At 50.0% G+C, this 17380-nt stretch overlaps 2 protein-coding genes across 2 annotated transcripts; both read right to left on the bottom strand.

Annotated features, from left to right (window-relative positions):
• On the bottom strand, positions 1-5056 carry LOC114071469 (lymphocyte antigen 6E-like). Its single transcript, XM_027909301.1, has 3 exons — positions 4819-5056; positions 826-945; positions 1-242 (listed from the first exon to the last, which is right to left on the bottom strand). Exons 1-3 carry the CDS (start codon positions 4871-4873, stop codon positions 34-36), a joined length of 384 nt encoding a protein of 127 aa, XP_027765102.1. The 5' UTR covers positions 4874-5056; the 3' UTR covers positions 1-33.
• Positions 5057-9037: 3981 nt separating this feature from the next.
• Positions 9038-13433, bottom strand: LOC114071470 (lymphocyte antigen 6E-like). Its single transcript, XM_027909302.1, has 3 exons — positions 13202-13433; positions 10235-10354; positions 9038-9428 (listed from the first exon to the last, which is right to left on the bottom strand). Exons 1-3 carry the CDS (start codon positions 13251-13253, stop codon positions 9220-9222), a joined length of 381 nt encoding a protein of 126 aa, XP_027765103.1. The 5' UTR covers positions 13254-13433; the 3' UTR covers positions 9038-9219.
• Positions 13434-17380: the final 3947 nt, after the last annotated feature.

Genomic DNA, 17380 nt, shown 5'->3' with positions numbered 1-17380 from the left:
CCTCCTTACACCCCACCCCCTCCCAGAAACCCTTTAAAATCCCATCCTGAGGACGCAGGCCAGGCTGGCCAGGAGGCCCAGGGCGATGATGGTGGAGCTGGTTCTGACGGTGCCGGCGCCGCTGATGTTGCAGAGGGAGGTCTCGCAGCAGCTGGTGGCGACCCCGGCTATGCCGATGTTGAGGTCGATGGTCGGGCAGAAGGAGGAGCATTTCTTGGTGATGCGCTGGCTCTTGTCATTGCCTGCGGGGAAAAAACAGCGGGAAAAGCCGGGATTTTTATCCCATATATTTTTTTTTTAGGCTTCAGCGATCACCTGCACGTGCAATATCCAGGGGTAGAGCCCGGTCTACTGCTGCTTCCTGCTGGTGATTTCCCCTCTGGCTGCACTGTTATTTGCGTATGTTGTGACCTCTTGAGACCATCTCCAGCCCTCATGACCCTTCTGCTGGTTTCAGGGCCAGCTGAGAGCAACCTTGGGCATGAATTTTTAGGTTTTGAGGCGTCCCAAGATGTCATCACCGCACCTTGGGTTCACTCCTTCCACAGAAACTGGCCCTTTCCAATTCCACCCCCTCACAAGGACGTGCTTGAGCTTGGAGTTGAGACAAGGGGTTTGTGGAGGGAAATTCTTTCTATTGGGATATCTCCCTTTCCTGGGAGTGTTTAATCAGCGCAGCAACAGAGATAACCCCTGAGTTCTGCAAGGTTTGCTACAACCCTCATTAATTCTTCCACCACACCTCCTGGTGGGAGGAGGCTCTGCAATCAGCCTCCCCCTGATCCCAATCTCGCCATAAGAGCCCGGGAGAAGCTCCCCACTTACCCATTCCCGTGGTGGAGTAGGTGGTCAGACAGTACTTCTCATTATCGGAGCATTTGGTCGTGCCGAGACAGTGGATGTTGGAAGTCGCGTCTTTGCACGAGAAACACGTCAAGGAGGAAGCTGGTGAAAAAGCACAGAACGCCCATCAGTCACCTCCAGAAACATCCCCAGGAGCACAAAACTGGCGGTGGATGGAGGATCTGTCAAGCCCAGTGGCCACTGGTTGATAAGCACCTCCACGTGTTAAAATTGGCCCCGGAGACTCTCCGGGAGCCAAGTTAGTTTAACTCAAATTCCTGTTCCTCAAGGATGTACTTTGCTCCTTTAGGAACCCTCAGGGATCTTCCTGCTGGATATTTAGTTGACTCTCCCTTGAATCCATTTAAATGTGTGGCATCTCCACGGTCCTGTTGGGAAGAGCACCTCAATCTACTGCCACTTGCAGCGTGAAGCTCTTGGGGGTCCCTTTCCAGCCTGGCTCCTCCAAGCCTTGGTTGGTGGACAAGAGTTCTTGTAATGGAGACACTGGACCAGTGAAGCTGTGGCTGCCCCATCCCTGGAAGTGTCCAAGATCAGGTTGGAAAAGGTTTGGAGCAACCTGGGCTAGTGGAAGGTGTCCCTCTCCACGGCAGGGGGTTGGAACTGGATGATCTTTAAGATCCCTTCAAACTCAAACCCTCCCACAATTTCTTTTCTGGCTCATTTTCAGAGCTCTCCTGTGTCAGGAGGAAAATCTCGAACTTGCAGAAGACAAGGGCTGAGCAAATCACCCCTTGGGCTGCAGCAGATTCCTTTTTCCAGCCACCCAGGGGTGTTAACATCCTCTCTCCACAAAATGTGCACATCTGGAACACTCTGCATCCGCCAAGTGCTGTTGCTGATGGGAATGAATGCAAACAGCTTGCACTCGACGAGGCTAAAACAGCCAGTCATGGCAAAGAGATCCTTGGGGAGGGTTTCTTTGCATGATAAGAGGAATTTCCTCCTCATCTCTTTATCTGGCACAAACACTCCCAGCAGCAATGTCACCCTCCAGGGATTAGACTGATCCTCATTTCCAGAAGATCCCTTTCTGTGGCCAGTTAATACCCATCTAATTCTTGGAGCAGCGCTGGCCTTTAGCTTTGCCTTCCTTGCTCTTCATCTTTCTTGCTCTTCTTCTCCCTTGCTCTTCATCTTCCTTGATCTTCTTCTCCCTCACTCTTCACCTTCCTTGCTCTTCCTCTCCCCTGCCCAAGCTCACCAGCACCTTTGCCAGCAGTGTCCCCACCTCATCCCTGCCCTTGTGTGGCCTTAAGACAAGTTCATCTGGCCCAAACAGGCTCCTCAGTGTCCTCCCAGCCCTGACCTGACCCCAGCTCAGCCCATGACTCCAGGATCACTGGTTTCCATAGGGAAATGCCTTTTGGGTCACCATTCATCCTCTGCCTCCGTGGAAACTGCCTTCTTCTCCGTGTCCAACTTACAGCCCCTTCTCCACTTCCACGGCCTCCCAGTGCTGACCTTCCCTCTCCTCTCATGGTCCATAGTCCTCACATTCCCTGCTCTGTTGTGTCCCACTAAATGGCCATGAGCAGAGGCCGCAGAGGACACAAAGATCAGACAGCTGGGCTGGCAGTGCCTCAGATCCCATCTCCCTCCATTGCCATGGTTGTTTCAAACCCCTCAACCTTGGCTCCCTTGGCTCTCTTTGACTTCACCCCAAACCTGCTGCAATTTCCTTTCCATCTCGGTCATTTCCGTCTCCAGAACCCCACCAGTTCTCCCACCTGGCTCTTGCCTTCAGAATCATCCAGAACCTGATGGATAAATTTATTTCTCCAAGTCTAGGACCCTCCTTTGGACCATCTGTGTGAGGAATGTGTGGCTTCACTCTCTTTTCTCCTGCAAATCCCAGCCAGGGCTATTTCTGCTCCACCCCTCTGGGAGCCACCCTTTCCTCCCAGAAACGCACCAAAGCTCAGTCCCCAAACTGGATTTTCCAGACACATAGCCTGGTTTAATCCTTAATAATACACTGCTTCGTTAATCCAAGCCCATCCCCAGAATAACTTCCCGAACTAACGCAGGAAACTGTGGAGCTCGTTACGTGCCCAAATCCTGTTTCATCCCATCCTCCCAAAGCTGGGAGTCTCCTTTTCAGAGTCCAGTTGCCCTGGGAGCCTTCCACCCCCATGCAGGAATGATTTTTCCAACTTCTGGTTCTCCTCGGGAGGTTTCTTCCTCACCATTTCCTAGGGCACTCTGGAAGCAGATGGAATCCTAAATGGCAGCTCAGTTAAGACTCCAAAGTCAGGGAGGACTATTTTGGTCATTCTACTGAAAAAGCACTTCTAACTTATTTCACCTGCTGAGACATTTGAGGGCTGAGAAGGGGAGGAAAACTATCTAGTTCTTTCAGTGCCCTACTCAAGGTGTAAACCTGGAGTTAAACCAGGCTGGCCTAAGCTGATTTACCTCAACTAAAATCAGTGTATTTTTACACTGGATGTCTCCTGCCTGCACCCACCAGGACCTCTGGTCTGACTGAAAGGGAACATTCCCCAAGGAAAATTATCTTGTGGATAATTCCAGCCACAGACATAAACCCCTTCCACGTGTAAAGCATTAGGAAGTGCAAGGATTGACACCAGTTTAATCAGAAGAGGAACCAACCTTGGATTGCCCAGCAAGGTGGTGCTGCTTTTAAAAAAGTGTCATTGCAGTTGATAAGATCCTTTTATTGTCCTTAACCTTCTCAGTCTGAGCACAGTGATTTAGCACAGGCCAAGTGTAAAGCCTTTAAAGTCCCACAATGAGAATATTTGCAGCCTCCAACGAAGTGTGAGCTGAAGGGCTCTGCTAGACCAGGACCAGAACTGGTGGTGGTCATTTGCAGGTCAAATTCTACAGCAGAGACTGAGAAAAATTTGATTTGTAATAAGGCAAAAGACCCCTGAGCTGAAGGAATCAACTGTTCCTTAAAATAGAGGGATATTCAGGGCTGCACCCTCCCTTCCCTGCTTGACCCACAGCCCAACCTTGTGGGCTCCCAGAGGCACAGGCAGAGCCCAGCCAGGAAAATTGAAATGTGAGTTCCCAGTGCTCTCCTCCCCCAAAAAAAGCTCCAGACACTTCTCAGAATGAAAATGGGACTCTGCATCTCCATCCCAGACCTGGGATCCACCATGCTGGGAATTACAGAACCCGCTGAGGTTGGAAAAGACCTCGAAGGTCATGAAGTCCAACATCAGCCCAGCACTGACTGCCATGGTCACCACTAAACTGTGTCCCTGAGCACCACAACTTCATGTGTTTTGAGCACTTCCATGGGCAGTGATTCCACCACTCCCCTGGGCAGCGATTCCCCCCCTTCCCTGTTCCAATGCTTGGGCACCCTTTCAGTGATGGCGTTTTTCCCAGCAGGATAACGGTTGGACTGATGACCTGAGAGGTCATTTCCAACCTCAGGGATCATTTCCAGCCTTGCTTCACTTCAAAGAGACAAGAGGTGGGAGACGCAACTGCCTCCTCTTGTGGTCTGACCATCTCGACCGATTTAGGTAATGATGGTTGGTAATTGCAACCAATGAACGAGCGAGAACAGTTAATAATGGTCAGGCTGTGGGGAGTCCTGGGTCAAACCTGCAGCTTTAGTGAACGAGCTGCCCCGTATCCCTGCCCAGCTCTGTGGATCCCTCAACCAACCCCCTCCCCATGGAGCTGCACCGAGGGCTCTCAGCCACTCCAAGGGCTGGGCTGGGTCTTCACGAGTCACCTGAGGTGGGTATTTCACCCCCCCACTTCGCCGCCTCCTCCTCCTCCTCAGCCATCCCACCTCTGGTGGAAACACATCCCCCTGGCTTCTCGTCTGGAATATTTCCTGGACCTCAATGACCCTCCAGCTTCTCCATCCACCTGAATGGAGAAATCCTCTTATCACCCCACCCCATCAAAGCTGTGCCCCGCTTTTGGGAGGGTCTGCCCTGAGCAAAGCACTCCCCGGGGACTCACCCCTCTCCCAGGCCAGGGCGATGACGAGCGCGGCGAGGAGGAGAGGAGCCTTCATCCTTGGTGGCTTCTTGCAGCTCCCAAAACAGGCAGGACTCGGCCAGGGCAGGTTTTATACCCGGGCAGTGTTTGCTTTGATCAGGAGATAATAACTACAGGGCTGCTGTGTCAGAGGAGGGATAATTGGGAGCAGCGTGTCGGGGCTTGTGTGTCGGAGTTGGAAGTCTAAAAAAAAAAAGGGGGTGTGTGTTCTCCTCCCCTCCCCCCCCTCCTCCCAAACTTCTTTTCCTGCTCGTTTCACAACTCAGCTGCTTCGCCTTCCCTGAACTCTGAGATAGTTTCTAATTCTGGAGAAATGGAGGAAAAGCAAAGCACAAAAAAAAAACAAACAAACAAAAAAAAACCCTCAAAACAATGAGAAGAGGAAGGTTCTCCTTTCTGGGCCTCCCGGGGCTGAATCCCTGGAATATCTTGCCCTGGCACGGCTTGGATTTAAATTTCAAGTTGAATTTGGGATCGAAGCTTCCCAGCAAAACATCTCCCAGGATCTTTCCAGTGCCTTTCACAGGGGACCAGGCATCGTTTTGTGTCTCTTTTTTGAGGCAGCAGTTGAGAAATCACAAATGTTTCTGATTAAAAAAAACCAAAAACACTGGATGTTTTATATGAGAAGAAAACATTATCTTATTACAAAATAAATTCCACTGGGCAAGGGAAAATGACCATTTAAATTAAAAACCAGACATAACACCCACTCCCACAAGCTGTGCCTTTTTTTTTTTTTCTTCCTCACAAATTCCAAAAAAAAATAAATGTCAGGGAGAAAAACACCAACCAATTAAAGCGCTGAGAACGAGGGGTTGTTGCTGATCGAGAATCTCAACTCGTTAAATCTTCAGGGAACACAGAAAAAAAAACCAGCCAAAATTCTGTGAAATGCCAACAAGACTTGGATTTCCATTTTGTGCTCTTTATTCCTTTTATTTTTTTAATCAGGTTTCAGCCCATCTCCCTGTATAAAACCAGATTTTTTTCTCATTTTCTTCGGGTCGTTGTTGTTGTTTTCCCTTCCCCCTGTTGTTTTTCTGCCGTCTCCTTGAGGGGACGGAGGCACAACCCCAGAAAAGGTCCAGCTGGGTCCTCCCACGTGACACTTGGAGCTGCAGGAGCTGCCCCAAAGTCTCTGCTGGTGACTCTGCCCCTTGCTGCTCCCCATCTGCCTCTTTTTCCTTATTTTCCCACCTCGAAATTCCTCGCATTTCCCTCTCCCAGGAAACATTTCGGCCTTCCAACACGACACACCTGCAGCCATTCTCTCACCCAAAAAGCATCCCCGGGTTCTTGGGATGATGTAAGTCTTTCCATCACCTCTAAACTGGGCTTATAAACACCGGCCATGTGTCTGAGGTGAGGAAATTTCTGCTTTCTCAACGGGCTCAGCACGAAACTCAGCGGGAACACAGGGTGGCAATTAATCCAAAAAGCTCCAAGGAGAGGCGTGTTTGGCTTCTTTGGCCTTCCAAAGGCACCAGGAGAGAGGAAAATGGGAGCTGGGATCCTCCTTGCCACTAAACCCCTCTGTCTTGCTTGTGAAATATTTGATTTTCCCCATTCCAGGAGAGGTTTTGTTGGTAAATCAGCTTTGGGTGGTGATTATCTGGTGGATGGGGGGGGGGCGGGGGGGGGGGGGGGGGGGTGTGATGCCCCTCTGCAGAGGGAATGTTGAATTGCAGAGCAGAGCCAGCCCACATTCCCAGTCCTCTCAGCCAACAGCATCCACTCACACAGGTACAGAAATAGCAGCTCCACCAGGCGCTTGTTTTTGATTCCCTCCCCTCGTAATCTCAGCCAAGCCAAACCCTAAAATATCTCCTGTCTCCTGCAAGCTGCCGAGATTTGGAGAAGGCAGGGCTGGAGTTCTTAAAGGCTTTACTACAGGATTTTCCAGTAGGTGATCCTGGAATCTTCCAGCTGGTCCCTTATGTCCTTCTCAACATCCTCTTTGTCCCTCACCAGGTGATAGAAATAATTGAAAAAAAAAAAAAAAAAAAAAAAAAAAAAAAAAAAAAAAAAAAAACAAGCCATGAGGGCAAAAAGGGCACGGATGGTTTTTTTTTTTAGGACACAAGAAGGCAAAGATAAAATCACAGTTTACAAGGATTTGGAACTGATGAACTCCATAAAGGCTTTGGGATGAGCAACAGGGGATTTAACTGGAGGTGGAGGTGGAAAGACTTATTTCCCTTGACAGAGCTGCTGGGAAGAAGGAAAAGTGTTTTCCTCATCTTGTCCTAAACCTGGTTGAAACTGTCGTGTGAGGAGGGCAAAGAGTTGCTTTATTTTTGGGGGGAGTGGGAAATGCAGTTTTCCCAAAACGAAAGCTGAAATAGAACTGTAAATGGATGTAAATGTGACTGTGAAATTCAGATGCAGTTACTAAATGGGGAGTTTTGAGAAAGCCAAAAGCTTTGAGAGCTGTTGCAGGAATTGCTGTGATGAAAATGCAGGAAAAAAAAACCACGGGAAAGGTGGTTAAAAACGTGCAAAAGCCCAAGTTTCTGTTGGTCCCTCAGCACAGAAATGCTGCAACACCCCCATCCTCTAGTTAGAACATTTAAATAAATGCTACAACACCCTCCTTGACCAGAAATTAAAACCTTTATGGGATGATTAAACCTAATCCCATTTTCACAGCCTTCGGACAGAGCTGCGGTTTCTTCCCTTTGCACAGAAATACCTGGACTTTGCCTTGCTGGTGGAGCAGGATTCTCTCAAATCCAGAGCAGGATTCCCCTCAAATCCAGAGGAGGATTCCCTCAAATTCACCACAGGATTCTCTTAAATTCACCACAGGATTCCCCTCAACTTGAGCACAGGATCCCCTCAAATCAACCACAGGATCTCCTCAAATCCAGAGCAGGATTCCCTCAAATCCACCACAGGATCCCCTCAAATCCAGTACAAGATTCCTTCAAATCCAGCACAGGATTTCTCTCAAATCCAGCACAGGATTCCTTCAAATCCAGTACAAGATTCCCTCCAAATCTACCACAGGATTCCCTCAAATCCAGCACAGGATTTCTCTCACATCCAATGCAGGATTCCCTCAGATCCAGAGCAGGATTCCCTTTAATCTGGCACAGGATTCCCCTCAAATCCAGGGCAGGATTCCCTCAAATCCAGCACAGACTTCCCCTCAAATCCAGAGCAGGATTCCCTCAAATCCAGCACAGGATTCCCATCAAGTTCAGCACAGGATTCCCTCAAATCCAACATAGGATTCCTCTCAAATTCAGCACAGGATTCCCCTTAAATCCAGCTGGGCTGCAAACGTAAGGACTTTTTTTCCAGGTGCCGTTATACAGACCCTCCCAAACTTCAGTGCTGAAGTTTTAAGCTGCTCAGCTGGGAATTCCACACTCTCCAGCTCCAAGATTCTGTGTATTTTGCCCATTTATTTATAGTTTCATTCTTCCAGGAGCAGGAGGGAATCTCCACCCCCGGAGTTGCAGGGGATGTCCAACCCAAGAGCTCCAGAGGATCCCCATCCCATCTCTTCCATCCCCAAGCCTGGAAATGAAGCAGTGAATGGAAAGAGGAGTCCTCCCCACCAGCCAAGACACCCGTCACCTCTCCCAGACTCATCCTGTCCATTTTCCCACTGGGAAATCATGACCAATCCCTCAGCAGCATCTTCTCCAGGAAGGCATGGCAGTCTCCTTCCCAGGAGGGCACATTCCAGCAGCACTGTCCTCATTTCGGACATCTCCAGCATCTCCAGGTGGGACTTTTACCTGTTCCAAAAGCTGAGACCACCCACCTTGAGGAGATCACGGGAGAATTTTGCGGGAATGCAATTCCCGCCAAACCCTGGTCGTGCATCCCAGTGGATACAACACAATTCCCACCGCTGTGGGCAGTGGGGACAACACAAACATCCCTGACCTTCCCAGACCCACACCTCTGCTCCCAGAGATCAGAATATTTGGCTTTATGGAATGGATGGATGCAACTGAGTCAGCTGAGAAGGGCAGCCAGGAGAAGACTCGGAAGCGCGGGAAGGAGGAATTCAACGGGAAGCGGAGATTCCCAGGACAACCCTGAGGCTGGCAGAGCTGTTGCCTTGGGCTGGATTTAACAAAGACACTCTAGAATAACACAAATCTTTATTTTGTCTGGTGCTGTGCTATCAAAAGAGCTTTTCCAGGGAAAATTAGTATAAAACGGGGAGGGGGGAAAAAAACCAGGAGCTGCGCTGCCGTGTGGCGTCGGGATCGGGATCTGTCTTGGATTAACAACAGGACAGCACAGACCCCGCTGGAACCACTTGACAGAGGAGCTTGGCTCCTCACTCAGGGGATATCTCAAGGGTTCTTGGGTCGCCCCACGTTGTCCCACCCCTCCTCACCATCCTGCCCTGAGGACACAGACCAAGCTGGCCGCGATTCCCAGGAGCATCACGGCGTAGCTGGTTCGGACGCTGTTGGCGCCGCTGAAGTTGCACAGGGAGGTGCTGCAGCACTTGGTGGAAAAAGCCGCCACCCCGAAGTTCACGTTCGTCTCGGGACAGTCCACGGAGCATTTCTTGGTGATTCGGTGGCCCACGTCCTTGCCTGGGTGGAGGAGGAGGAGGAGGAAGGAGAGCTGTGAGTTTGAGGTTCTTGGGGAAGAGCTGAGCAGGGGGTGGTGGGAGGAGGGGGGTTAATTGTAATTAGTAACAGCTCTCAGGGGGGTTGATGAGTGCTGGGTGAGCACCATGCAAGGCACTAAGCAGTCCTCGATAGAAACCCACACCAAGATTAAATCTCTGGTCTGGGGGATCAGGTGGCAACCAGTCAAAGGTTGGGCTCCATCTTGGAGACCTTTTCCAACCTAAACGACTGTGGGATTCTGTCCTTCCTGTAGGACAGCAGGAAATCACTGCCAGTGCATCTCCCTCTAAATGGCCTCTAAAATGCCACTAAAATGCCTCTAAATCCACATTATTTACACCCAGTCCCTTTCCATCCTTCATCCCAGAGCACGTGGGAGAGTTCCCAGGTCAAGCAACAGCGTCTGCTCCTGAAATCTCTGCGTTCCAGCCACAGGGGTGGTGAGGAACTGGCACAGGTTGCCCAGAAAAATTGTGGATTCCCCATTCCTGGAAGTGTTCAAGGCCAGGTTGGATGGGGCTTGGAGCAACCTGGGATACTGGAAAGTGCCCCTGCCAATGGGAACCAGATGAGCTTGAAGGTCCCTTCCAACCCAAACCATTTTATGATCACAAAGCACCACCGAGGGATCCACAAATTACGTGCTGTGATCCTTAAACCTCAATCATCGATTCTTTCCAAAAACACCTTGAAAAAGAAAAAATAATCACCATTTCCCAGGACTAAAATATAGGTTAGGAAAGCCTGGATGTGTTGCTGGCACTCACCAATGCCAGCAGAGCTGTACGTGGTCGTGCAGTACTTCTCATGGTCTTCACACTTGTAGGTTTTGAGGCAGTTCCAGTTGGAATGTTCGTTTTCACACGTGTAGCAGAACAGGGAGGAAGCTGTTTGAAAAAAAAAAAAAACAACACACATGTGGCACGGATTAGTGGTTTCCAGCCATTCCCTCCTGGGAAAACACGAGGTGAGAAGCACGTTGTGAACAAGTGTTGGTGAGGAGTGAAAGAAGGGATTGGTCTGGATTGATGAAGCTGAGGGAGGAAACACAGAGGAAGAAAACGAGTTTTCCTCGTTGACTTGAGATTTGGGGGGAAGGGGGGGATTAAATTTGCAGCCACATTTTGCAGCCAGAGCAGCATTCCTGGGTGACTTTTCCTTCTCCCCAGGGTCCACACCGGCCTGGTTGGAAGCCAAGCTCCAAAAAGCAAAGCTCACAAGCTGCAAGGAGGAGAAGAACTGGCAAAGAGAGGAAGGAAGAACTGGCCCAGTGCTCAGGTGAGAGCTCAATCTGAGGGATTTTCAGGCACCATCTGTGAAACACTGCCTAGACATGAATTAATTAATGCCTGGGACACCCCCTGGGAACAAAATGACTAAACTCAGCCCCACAATAAAGGGAGTTCCCTGGGAGAGGTTGCTCTGGACAATGGAGAGATTATTCCTCTCAACGCCTGGAACGCCCTGTTCCCAGGGATATTATTAACTCAGAGCCCAGCCAGGGCTGTTTCCAAACCAGGAGGAGCTGGGATAGGGATTGCTGGGCACAACCCAAGTGAGCTGAGTTAAGATTCCAGGTGGGATTTTGTGTGAGGAGCACGGGCACGGAGCCATCCCGCTCCCCGGAGGTGGATTCGCTGGTGGAATTTGTTTCCCTCCGGCTCAGAGTGCCATGGAACGCTCCTCCTTTTGGATCAGGGGTGACAGAGGGAGTTCAGCTGCTCCATCCTTACCAGCTCTCAGTTGAAGGTGATCAAATTATAAAGCAGGGAGGGTCCTCTGTGTGGCTGAACTTTCCCTGCTTTGGTTCCTCCTGGTTTTCCCAGTCCAACAAGGCTCCAAGTGCTGCACAGAAACCCCTCCTAACTGAGTCTGGACTTGTTTTTAGCCAAGAAACCCCTGCCAGGGACCCTCCAAAGCCCAGCTGCTCTTGGTTCAAACTCATCTCCGAAGCTCAATCTGCCCATGCACTTGGTTAGACAACTCCAGAGGCACTTTTGAAAGAGGATTAAAAGCCATTTTAGTCCCTGACTGTCACAAGCAGGGGGAGAAAAGGCCTCCCCTCTGTGCTTTGGGTACTTTGGGTGTGCTCTGGGTGTCTCAGCACTGGGCCAGGTTGGACTTCGAGCAGCCTGGTCTAGTGCCAGGTGTCCCAGCCCACGGCAGGGGGTTGGAGCTGGATGATTTTTAAGGTCTTTCCAACCCAAAGCACTCAATTATTTGATGATTCCGTGCTCTTTTCCAGGTGTTGCAAGTGCAGTTGCTCTCCAGAGCAGGAGATAAAACCAGCCTTGCTTTTGAACCAGATTGAATCCTGGCTTTAACTCCTCTTTGACTCCCTGCTCAGCCCTCCCTGTTGCTCCATCCCACGGATATTTTCAGCCTCTTTTCTCTCTTCTGGAGGTTCCCCAACCCGAGCTGTGGGCTCCTGTCCTTTGGCAGGCAAAGCAAACCCCAGACCTGCTGCTAAGCAAGGATTTATTACAATTTACAGCCCCTGGAGCTCTCTCTGAGTTCCTTTTGCTGCCAAAGTTGTTCAAACCACTTCCTGCTGCAGAAGGAGCCCCGACCCCAGCACGTGCCTGAAAGCCACTGCAGTGCACTTGTGCTCCCTGACTGAGGGGAAGAAAAATCCCTTCCAGCCAGGAAACAAGAACAGCTTAAGCCATTAGAGCTGCTATAAAACCTTTCCTGCATCTGGGCTCCACCCTCCAGGAGCTGGAATTTTAGGAAATGCAGCCAGAAATAACCTTAACGGTGCAAAAGGGCCCGTGGGGCTCTCTGGGCTTGCAGGCACATTCACAGGGTCAACAATTCCCAGCTGGATCTTCCCACAGAATTATCCAGTTATAGCTGCACCTCCTGTTTGGAAGAGGACAAGGGAGATGTGGATCCCAACACAAACACGCTCCCACTCAGAGAAGCTCCTCAAGCCCAGGAGCAAAGAGCTCTGGGGTTTCCAAAAAATCTCATTTCTGAATTAGAATGTCACTGCTGGGGAGGAAATGGGGTGTCAACAGCAGCCACACAACCTCCTGTCAACAGCTGCCCCTCCAGTTTCACCCAGGAACAAAAATAAAAACCAAAGGCGAGGGCTCTGAGCTTGGCTTAATTCCTGCGAGCGTTTTTGTGTCTGTCTTCAGAGGGGAAGGTGTGAGAAACCAGAGGGGAGAGCTCATCTTTGAGGTGCCTGGGCAGAACTCACCCAAAAGCTGAGATGAAACCACACAAAATATCTCCAGGTACCTCTGCAGAACTCACCCAGAAAACGAGACTAAACCACACAAAATATCTCCAGGTACCTGGACAGAACTCACCCAGAAACAAAGACTTGACCACACTAAATATTTCCAGATGCCTCTGCAGAACTCAACCTGAAAAAACCTACTAAACCACCCAAAATATTTTCAGGTGTCTTTGCAGAATTCACCCAGAACCAAGACTAAATCACACTAAATATTTCCAGGTGCCTCTGCAGAATTCACCCTGAAACTAAGATGAAACCACCCCACATATTCCAGGTGCCTCTGCAGAACTCACCCAGAAACTGAGACTAAACCACCCAAAATATTCCTCGACGCGTCCAACGCAGAACTTCACCCCCGAGACCCCACCAGCTGCACTGAAAGCTGCCAAACCCTCCTGTCCCTGTGTGAAGGGATTGTGTTCCCCCGGATTTCTCTGCTGCTGTTTCCATTCCCACCCTCTCCTCCTGGCTCTCCCAAGCTCCTCACCTGGCTGGGCACACAGGAGAGCCGCCAGCAGGGCAACCAGCAAAGCCTTCATGGTTGAAGGAGAGCCCTCAGAGCCCCAAAGGTGTGGGATGGGGCACCACAAGAAGGTTTTATACCAGGACTGAGTTGTCTTTTCCTTCCTTTGATTGCAGTAATTTGAGGGTTGGGGAGTGACAGCACCCAAGGTGTGATCAGGGCTGGGTGTGTTTGTGCGTAGGAGCCAATGACAAAGCTGCAGCTAGAGGTGTTTTCTCAAATCTCATCTCCAGACCAATCTAGCTTTTTTTTTTTTTTCCTCTCCCTCTCCTGCTGACCCTGCCTGCATTGCTAATTTGGGGAACAATTTATCTGATCCCAAGGCGGGACTCCCTTCTCGGGCTGGGATGGCTCTTCGCTTGGAGGTGTCACCTGGAATCCATCCTCCATCCCTCCTCTCTGCCGTGGAATGGGAGCTCAGTGTCTGTGGGAAGTGGGGCAGGAGGAGATTTGCTGTTGGATCGGCCCCAGTCACCCAGGGTTTATCTCACTTGCACAAAGAAACTTGGAACAGAAAAGCAAGCTCAGCATCAGGGGAAGGTTTGGCTGGGAAGGGACCTCAAAGGTCACCCATTTCCAACCCTGATGCCATTATTTGTGCCTGCAGGTTATCCTTCAGAGACTCCTGTGCTCCAGGCAGGGATGGGGGCTGATGCTCTTGTTCTGCTCTGCTCCCCTGTCCTCCAGAACCATCCAAGGTTTCCAAGCAACAATGTTTGTTGTCACCTCCAGACCAGCTCTGGGCTCTGTCAGGTTTTTCCAGTCCCTTGTGACCTCTCCAGTCTTTCTGGGCTCCCTCCTTCTGCTCCCACGACATCAGATGACTCGTGGAAACATCACGGAAACACCTGCAGGAGTTACATTGTGGGAGGGGAGTGAAAAGGAATGAGAAACAAAACAAGTCCCGGTCAAGGAGACACCTCAGCAGGACCCTGGGCCTTTGGAGAGAGAAGGGACCAAGGGAAGCTCAGAGGAAAGGGTTGTGAAGTCACAAATGGTGTAGAAACAGAATAAAGAACATCCAGTTGCTCTTTGTGTCCCGAAATTCCTCATAAAATCACAGCACATCCTGAGCTGGGACAGACCCAGGAGGATCATCGAGCCCAACTCCTGGCCCCACACAGGACAACCCAAAAAGTCCCTCCACGTGCCTCAGGGTGTTGTCCAAACACACAAACTCTGGCAGGGTTGGTTCCATGATCACTTCCCTAGGGAGTCTCCAATCCCCTTCCTGCAGCATCCTGGGCAGCTGGGCCCATTCCCAACCCCTGGGAAGAGTCTTTTCCTTCTGGTCGTTCCTCCTTTGCCCAGTTCCCCGTTTTCTGCTGCAGTTCCAGCCCTCGGTGGTTTCGTGTCCAGAGAAGGTTGGAGGGGATGAACATCCCATTGGTCAAGTTTTCCACTCCGTTCTCTGACCTTGAGCACGGATCTTTAACTCCCTTTTTAGCCAGGATGTGAAAGACCCACGTGACAGATAATGTGGCAACAATATTTCAGAAGTGATCTGTGGGGAAAAAAAACCCCCACAACATCCTTTCCAAACAATATTCCTTATAAATGCAACATCAGGCTGGCAAAAAATGCCGGAGCGTGGAGGGAAAGAGTGGGTATTAATCTACATGTTTGTTTTATTTATCATAGCAGGGTTGTCTCAGGCAGCTGGGAGAACAAAAAATGGAACTTTCTACCCTTCCATCCCATCAAAAAAAAAAAAAAACCAAATGAAAATGAATTATCCCCCCAAAATCCTGCTCATCTTGGAGTAAATCGAGCAGAAAAAAATGCAGGAGGAGACACAGCCCAGGCCAGGAGAGGAGAAGAGGGCTTTGAAATGAACAACCAAATAACTGCACAGGAAATAAATGAGGGCTGTTAAAGCAAAGTGCAGCTGAACAGAAAAATCTGCAGGTGAGAAATGGGGCTGCGGGAAGTGGAAATGGGAGAAAGCATTTAAATAGATTAGAGCAAGGGGAGGGTGATAATAATAATAATAATAATAAACAAGAGGAATATTTCACCCAGAAGGAGGGGGGGGAGAGGGGGGGAGGAAATATTGGTGCAAAGCAAAATAAATCAAAGCAAACACACAGAGAAAAGTTGGAGGGGAAATAATTAAACACAAGGAAAGTGAGGGTGAGAAATGGGAGGGGTTGGGAGGGAATATCGATGCTTCACTGGTGTTGGCAACACTCACTGCTGTGAAAAATGGACACCTTGTTGTGTGCAGACACTGTTTAGGTGTTAAAAACAGTTCTTTAAGGTTCTGAGGGGTTGTAGAATTCCCCAAATCCCGGTTTAACCAGCCACTGGCGTCAAAGCAAACATACAAAGTTGGGGGGAAATAATTTAGCAAGAAAAGCAAGTGAGGGCAAAAAATGAGATGGGATGGGCTTCACTGTTGCTCCCGTGGTGGCATCACTCAGTGCTGTGAAAAATGTATGTTCAGACACTGTTTAAATATAAAAACAGTTCTTCAAGGGACTGGGGAGGTGGGAAGATCCCCAAATCCCACTTTAACCAACCGCTGGAGCCAAAGCAAACACACAAATTTGGGGGGGAAATAATTAAACAGGAAAAGTGAGAGTAAGAAATGAGATGGGATGGGCTTCACTGTTGCTCCTGTGGTGACAACACTCAGTGCTGTGAAAAATGGACATGTTGTTGTGTGCAGACACTGATTAAGTATTAAAATAAGTTATTTCAGGTTCTGGAGGGTTGTAGAATTCCCCAAACCCTGGTTTAACCAGCCACTGGAGTCAAAGCAAACACACGAAATTGGAGGGGAAATAGTTAAACACAGGCAAAGTGAGGGTAAGAAATAAGATGAGATGGAATTCATCGTTTCTCCTGTGGTGGCATCACTCACTGCTGTGCAAAATGCACGTGCAGACACTGTTGGGGTGTTAAAATCAGTTCTTCAGGAGTCTGGGGGGTTGTAGAATCCCCCAAATCCCGGTTTAACCAGCCATTGGAGCCAAAACAAACACACAGGGTTGGGGGAAGAACAATTAAACACAAAGTGAGAGTAAGAAATATGATGGGATGGGCTTCACTGTTGTTCCTGAGGTGGCATCACCCAGTGCTGTGAAAAATTAACACCTTGTTGTGTGCAGACCCTGTTTAAGTATTAAAATCAGTTCTTTAAGGTTCTGGGGGGTTGTAAAATTCCCCAAATCCCACTTTAACCACCCACTTTGAGGGGCTCCCGTGTGACCTGGGTGGTGAAAAGCATCAGAGGCATCACCTGGCCCCCATCCCCGTGTCAATGCAGGACACTGCCAGAACTTTGGGAGCCAGACTGAGGGCTGGCAATGCCCCAGCTGCTATTCTTGGGCACTGTTGGCATTGCAGTCACACCCAGGGCCACTGCAAGGTCTCTCTTCCCTTTGGAAGCAGAGGGAACAACCCAGTTTTTTCCAAGCGAAGGCGTGGAAAGAGCTGGAAGAAAATGCAGGGCAAAGCCAAGGGAGGGAGTGGGAGGGCAGATGGTGCCAGGAGAACAGGGTGAGGGGGAGGTGTTAAAACGTTTCCCAGGGACATAAAAAGAAGAGAGGGGAGGGCAGGGGGGTGTGTGTGGGGGTGAATCTCTCAAGCAGAAACTGGGCCAGGTGGGTGGCACGAAGGGGACCGAGGACTCAACAGAGCCCGGGAGATTGGAGAAAGGAAAACCTTCCCCCACTTGGAGCTTGGCAGCCAGCAGGGTGTGTTTGTGCCAGACCTTGGCAGTGGGTTGTGCAAGGCCAGTCCCTCTTTGTGCAACTGGAGGCACACAAAGCGTGTTTTCACCCCGTGCCCGAGCAAGTGCCAGCTCCGGGGATGTTTAAATGTCAGCTCTCCCCACTTTCTTCCCTTTTTTTTTTTTTTTTTTAATTTTTTTTTTTCTGTCTGGGAGGGTGGCTCTGACCTCAGATCTCCTGCCTGGTGTGGAGGATGAAGCTCTCTGTGTTGCAGCTCAGGGTGGGAAAGTGGAGCTCAACAGGGGGACAAGCTGAGGAGGTTCCACCCCCAAACCGTGTCCCTGAGTCGTGCAGATGGTGCACAGAGGGCAAGAGGTCCAGCCTGGCTCCTGACAACACCAGGCTGAGCTCTCCTCCTTCATTGGAGGCTCAGGGAAGGCTCAGTTGCTTCATTTGGACGTGCAAC

This window comes from Empidonax traillii, unplaced genomic scaffold (genome assembly GCF_003031625.1).
Source record: "Empidonax traillii isolate 1590-97213 ecotype Southwest subspecies unplaced genomic scaffold, ASM303162v1 scaffold2032:size71793, whole genome shotgun sequence".
Taxonomy (NCBI): Eukaryota; Metazoa; Chordata; class Aves; order Passeriformes; family Tyrannidae; genus Empidonax; species Empidonax traillii.
This window is presented reverse-complemented; position numbering and strand designations above follow the sequence as displayed.

Bases quoted from the DNA above. Each gene is read 5' to 3' on its own strand.
- LOC114071469 (XM_027909301.1), bottom strand. From the start codon at position 4,873: ATGAAGGCTCCTCTCCTCCTCGCCGCGCTCGTCATCGCCCTGGCCTGG. The intron at 946-4,818 runs GTGAGTCCCCGG...CTTTTTCACCAG, and splicing joins CGCCCTGGCCTGGGAGAGGG to CTTCCTCCTTGACGTGTTTC. The intron at 243-825 runs GTAAGTGGGGAG...TTTTCCCCGCAG, and splicing joins CTACTCCACCACGGGAATGG to GCAATGACAAGAGCCAGCGC.
- LOC114071470 (XM_027909302.1), bottom strand. From the start codon at position 13,253: ATGAAGGCTTTGCTGGTTGCCCTGCTGGCGGCTCTCCTGTGTGCCCAG. The intron at 10,355-13,201 runs GTGAGGAGCTTG...TTTTTCAAACAG, and splicing joins TCTCCTGTGTGCCCAGCCAG to CTTCCTCCCTGTTCTGCTAC. The intron at 9,429-10,234 runs GTGAGTGCCAGC...TCCTCCACCCAG, and splicing joins GTACAGCTCTGCTGGCATTG to GCAAGGACGTGGGCCACCGA.